Consider the following 6,148-nt stretch of genomic DNA (forward strand, 5'->3'; position numbering starts at 1 on the left):
CAACATTTTGACATTAGTTTTTGAAATATAAATCAGAAAACTGACATTACAGTCTGAATTTTGAGCATTAAAAAATTTATATTTTCAAACAGACAAAGCCATATGTGCCACAATTTGAATTTTTGGAAAAGTCAGAAGCCAGGCCCTTCTTTAGGAGCCAAAATTATGCCAGACTGACTGACAACAGTAATGTGAAGAGGAATGTCTTCTATACAAAACATTTATGCAATCCTATTTTTATATCCGTGTCCATTTCAAGAGAAAAATAACAGCAGGTCATGGGAAAATGAAAAGTAAATTGTCTTTAATAAAGAGAAGATATTTTCTAAAATAAACAATGTTATTTAAAGTTTACAATACAATTCTGTTAAAATGTAAAATCCACAGTGATGTACAAAAAACTAACAACCTATAAATCAGTAGTATTATTTCTATGTTTGTTTTATAAAATAAAACATTCAGAGCTCCACAGAAAGTCCAAAGACAATGTCCTAGTTTAATACAGAAATTATATTTCATTAGTTGCCAGACAGAACACGCATAATGACAATTAACATCTTTTCAAGTTAGGTTTTGGTTGTAGTGTACATTTCTCATTCAGGTCTATCATATTATTATATTATTAACAGTCTGAGAAACAATCTGGTCAGGTTTTATCCGATGTGGAGATCAGGTTATAGACTTTATCGTCAGAGCTAACCAGAACTCCCCCAAAATCATCCCAAACAAGATCTGAGGAAATCTGCTATTTAACACAAAAATGCCAATTCCACAAAGTGAACCGGCATTATTGTGTTAATTAGCAGATTTCAGAAGAATTGGAAGGATTATGAGCTGGCTGTGTTTGGCCTCCTTTGATTAAACTTTTTACGACCAACAAGAATATGAATAACTGTGGTATTTGAAAGACCTTTTAAAAAAGACATGAGTGATTGAACATCAAAAGAACCATTTGGAATCTTTTTGTTTTGGTCCAGCGGTGACAGAGTTACTGCTGCCAAGTTTCATTAGCAAAACCTATATTCTACAACAAAAAGTTAATTAAATAATTGTGTTTAATGGATCCACACAGTCTCACTGTTTTTGCTCTTACTGAGGGCAGTAAGTTGATAAATAGTTTAACCTGCTGTCCACTTCCAAAATAGAAAAAGAAAAAACAGAACTGGTCTCTGGTCTTTGAACAATGTTAACAGAGTATCTAGGCCCATAACATCATACATACATTCTCAGACTCAATAGTATTGCTTGTAATTTGTTTCATGCACACCCATCCACAGGTGAAACCATGTTAGTGAACACTGAATTGTTTTAACAGCATACTGACTGTTCGCACACAGACAGCCTGATGTTTGAAATGCCCTACACAAAATCTTTGCATTGCACGTGAGGTCTTGTTGTCCTCAAACCACCTGTGACTTTATACAGTGGAACTGTACAATGTGTCTCTGCGTTAGTGTCTCAAATATAAACTCTTAAGTATTTAATATGCTTTATAATGAAAGTGACTGATCACATTACACCTGCACACACTCATTTTAGATTAGGAGGACTCATCGTCATTGGTGAAGGTAAACAAAATGGCGCAGCATTGGTAAATATGGAACAGAGTGGAGGTCCAGTCTGAGTGTATGTACCGTATGTGTGTAGGTATAGGTGGGTGTACTGTATGTTTGCGTGTGTCCCTCCTATCCAGAATAGTAGTTGGTCGGGACGAAGGGCATCTTGCTGACGGTGGCGAGCACTGCTTTTTTCCTGACCTCCACCTGGATGGCTGTTCCGTTCTTAGCGAATGCTGCATCCACGTAACCCATGGCAATGTTCTTTTTCAGGCAGGGAGAGGGGCAGCCGCTGGTCACCTCACCTAAACAAAAAAGCAAAGAATGTCTTTTTCTTGAAAATCTCTGTCTTGCACCCTTTCTGACTACATCTATAGAGACAAAAAAGATTATCTTTATTTCATTTTCTTCCACTGGTGTTCCACCACATTGAAATACAGAGGTACCACTGCTCTCTCCTGTCCATCACTCCCACCACGTTTGCTTTCTGACCTATGATCTTTCCATCAGGACCGAGTATGGGTGTGTGTTGTCTGACAGGGGGACCGGTGGACACCAGACCAACTCTCTTCCTGGCTGTCTTGGCTTTGATCTGAGGTACAATGATGTCAGCGCCGGGGAAATCCTTGGTCTGACGCCGACGCTTTCCTGCATGTGAGAAGACAAAGAAATGGAGTCAATATATAGAACAAACTGCACTTTATATAGGGGGCAAGACGCTGGTTTGTTTGTGTGAATTTTTTAAACCAGTCACGATCATCTTTGGCGCCGCTAAGCTCAGGGGCCGGTTTTTGATTTGGACAATAATAACATAGAATCTTAGAGCTAAGTTAGCCTGTCTAATTTTTTTGGTCTAAACTTAGTCAGTCTTTATTTTTGTGAAACAGTCTAACTTGCATTAGACTAGTTTATGAGCAAAGTCTTACACTAGAGACCAGTCTAAAATAGCTTTGTGAAACCAGCCCCAGAACGGAGGGACGATGCCGTTGCAAAATAGTGTCAGAAGACAGCAGAAGGAGAAGAGAATATGAAATAGTTGGCCAATGGCAGGCTTATACCCACAGCCAACTTCCTGTGAGCCAAACTAGGTTTGATAAGAATGGTCTTTATCAGTAACACTTTGACCTTCTTCATCTCTACATCTGAAAGCAACTGAGAGTAAAGGTGCAAAGCATGCTGAAACTCATTTACAATCTAGAAATCACTCTCAGGATGCAACCCATACATCGGTGTCGGTCTCACCCTTAAATCTGCAATAACTGATTATTTTGTCCTCTTGGGGGCAGCAGAAACAAGTTGTGAACACAAAACAGGACATATCATTGTCTCTTAACTGTCTGCTGTTTGGTGCAGAGCGGGTAGTGCACAGTGGGGGTTTAAGAGCTTTCTCACTTGTGCCTGCTGCAGATAAAAACAATGCTATGAGAGCTGAGACTGACATAAAACAGTGAAGTTGCGGACCGGACAGCTAGATAATCGGCTGAACCTTGCTTAGCTGAAGCTCCTTTAAACTGAGGTGAGGTTCATCACTATCACTCTCACATTACACACGTCATTTTATACATTGTTTTTATAAAAAATATTGATTATAGCCACTCTAAGCAAATGGGCTTGCCAGCACAGACACTGGACATGTTCATAATCTGCTAGATAGTGTGTAGAACTTGAACATTTATGATAAACGTGAAGTCTCGTCTGTCGAATTCTTACAAAAATTAAGTTTTAAAACTTCAATTTGCAGTTTTACAGTAGGCTAGACTATTTCTTGGCTGGTTTCCGCTAGTTGCTTGGCAACTGGTAGCAGCCAAAAAATAGTCTGGTACATACACAGCCCCAGTAAAAATTGTAATTTTTAAATTTTGTCATACAACATGTTAATTAGAGAGCTCTAACAGTGCTGGTAGATTGATTTTGTTACCTTAAGACAGACCCATGCTAGCTATTCCCCCTTACTTCCAGTCTTTATGCTAAGCTAAGCTAATCGGCTACTAGCTCCAGCTACACATTTACCTTAAAGACATGAATGTGAAATCAATCTTGTCATATAGGCTGCTGTCATATGACATGTCAGTCCAGATATACTGAAGATAAAAGAACTGACATGAATTAAAATCACCCACAGCCTTCTTCAACAAACATTTAATAAAAACACTAAAATCTTACCTATGGTCCAGACAAGGGTGGCCTCCACAGGCGTGGTGGTCTCATCTATGTCGTTGCCATAGAGACAAAGTCCCGCCTCCAGCCGCAGACTGTCCCTGGCACCCAGACCGGCCAGCTTCACTTCAGCGTTAGTAAGCAGCTTCTCTGTCAGCTCCACTACTCTGGACTGAGGGACAGAGATCTGGGACACAGAGACACAAACAGACTGTAGATCTGGGTCTCCATCCAAGGAGTTTTAATGGAAATGATAAACTGGAAACAGCATATTTTAACTCATCAATATTTAAATGAAAACACGATTTGTTGGGAGGAAAGTAATGTTCCAATAAAGACAGACTGGTATTAAACAGAGGATGGACACAGGTCATTACATAATGTATAGCCAGTCTATTTTTAGATAGGCTTCCTCAACATAGTAAGTAAACTTATTTCTTTGCTTCAGCATTTAAAGAGGTTCAACTAATCAGCATCTTATTTTTGTAGACCTCCATATGTTCATGGGATAAAAACAGAGTGAGTCAAGTGAGTCTAAGCACCGAGGGAAAGATGAGCTTCTGTGAAAGAAAAACTAATGAAGAGAAGCAAACTCCCACATTCCCACTGTTAGAGAGAGACTCACCAACATCCCTCCTGCTATCTACAGAGAGAGCTTGAAAAAACATATCGTGAACAGAATCTTTTGAGTGTTTAACAGTGTTAACAGGAGACATATCAGAGTAACAACAAAAGGAAAATTTTAACTTAACTTAACTGAACACAGCTCAGTGACTTCAGGTCTGTGTGTTTAAAGACATTACACACCAAATTTGGGGCCATGTAAATCACAAGTAAACTATCAGATACAAAGAAACGCTAAGCATACGGTTAAGTGTTGTTGCTGATGAGTGGTACAGACAGACTGAGTGTAGCTGTGCCGAGCAAACGGCCATATATGAAATACAAGCTCCGTGTAGCTCTGTGTGTTGTAATTCGAAGCCGTTAGGAAAAGAAAAAGCTGTTGAAAACAGAGTGTTCAGAACAGGAGGAAGGAGGTTTTGGGTCACAGGGATTTCTTTTAAATACTTTAACCTCATTATTTGAAGCTTTGGCCGTGTTTAACATGAACACCCAACATTGTAGATAAGTCATAAAATGTGGAAAAGCACAATAGGTCTCCTTTAATATATGTTGCTCACAGATTTAAAACCATGTTCAAATTGTTGTTTGCAAGTGTCCTCTTTTATGATTTTAACGGCCACCTGCCACCCAAACACAAATTATTATTTTCTGTGGCCATGGCATAACCACTGTTAACCACCAATGCTCTGAAAGACACGATAAATCAGATCTAGTCATCCGAAGGTTTTGTAAGGCCTCTGAAATTTTTTGTACAAATGTGTGAAAGTAACAACTTAGATTAACTTTTATCTTTGCCTAAACTCACTGTCAGAATAATGCCCAAAAGGGGGGGGGGGGAGAGAGAGAGAGAGAGAGAGAGAGAGAGAGAGAGAGAGAGAGAGAGAGAGAGAGAGAGACTGACCTCCACCCCATCTTCTCCTGTGTATCCACAGCGGGTGACCCTGCAGCCAGGAACACCGAACGCTGTTGCCAAGATGGAGGTCATGAAGGTCAGTTTACTGAGGTCCTCCTTCAGCCCCTCCTGGAGCACCTGAGACATGGATGGACCTGACAACACACAACACAACTGATAAATTATCTTCATAAACTCAGACATGGAGAGTCGGTCGCAGAGGAGATCAGATAGTCATTAACAAGGGATTCAGGGAGGAAGGAGAAACTGTAAATTACTGATGGAAGAAAGAGTGCAACAAGAACATGAAATACTGGCAAGGGCAAAAGGAAAACAAAGAAAAAGAAAACGAGATAATGAACATAAACTGGGAAAAGAGACAAATTCAATAGAAGAAAAATAGAGGGAGGAAATCAAGTGACACAGAGAGGAGGTTGGATGGATGAGGGAAGAAGGAATGAAAGAAGGCAGAAGACAAAGAATGATGGACTGACATACAGGAGGACAAGAAGGAAAAGGAAAGGAGATATGAGAGGAAAGGAAGGGAGAAAGAACAAAATAGGGTGATGGAGGAAAGAAATAAAAGTAAGAGAGAAGAGCATTTTACCCTGCAGAGCAATCAGCGCTTCATCAAGGAACTCCAGATCCACATCAAAACCTGCAGCTTTGAACTCTGCCAGTCTGGCCTACAGGCAACATACACACACACACACGTCAGACACATCAGTCCAACAGACTTCCGGCCTGTCTGTCCAGGTACACTGTCCGTCTGCATTACCTTCATATGTGCCGAGTCCTTGTCAGCGCAGCCAGCATTGGAGACGACATAGAGGTAGCCCTGGTCTGTCTTTGTCACTATGAGGTCATCAATAATACCTCCTTTCTCATTGGTGAAGAGGGACAGCGTACCCTGGGGGGG

General features: G+C 40.3%; 1 protein-coding gene across 1 annotated transcript in view; it reads right to left on the reverse strand.

Annotated features, from left to right (window-relative positions):
• Positions 1 to 287: 287 nt before the first annotated feature.
• The window catches only part of amt (aminomethyltransferase), a 9,320-nt gene continuing 3,459 nt past the window's right edge, over positions 288 to 6,148 (reverse strand). The window contains exons 4-9 of the mRNA XM_046057003.1: positions 6,008 to 6,139; positions 5,837 to 5,915; positions 5,239 to 5,384; positions 3,720 to 3,900; positions 2,049 to 2,204; positions 288 to 1,861 (exon numbers count right to left, since the gene is read on the reverse strand). Coding sequence (XP_045912959.1) covers positions 1,686 to 1,861; positions 2,049 to 2,204; positions 3,720 to 3,900; positions 5,239 to 5,384; positions 5,837 to 5,915; positions 6,008 to 6,139 — 870 coding nt within the window. The 3' untranslated portion in view covers positions 288 to 1,685. The remainder of the gene's footprint in view (positions 1,862 to 2,048; positions 2,205 to 3,719; positions 3,901 to 5,238; positions 5,385 to 5,836; positions 5,916 to 6,007; positions 6,140 to 6,148) is intronic.

Source organism: Micropterus dolomieu, linkage group LG08 (genome assembly GCF_021292245.1).
Source record: "Micropterus dolomieu isolate WLL.071019.BEF.003 ecotype Adirondacks linkage group LG08, ASM2129224v1, whole genome shotgun sequence".
NCBI classification, from domain to species: domain Eukaryota; kingdom Metazoa; phylum Chordata; class Actinopteri; order Centrarchiformes; family Centrarchidae; genus Micropterus; species Micropterus dolomieu.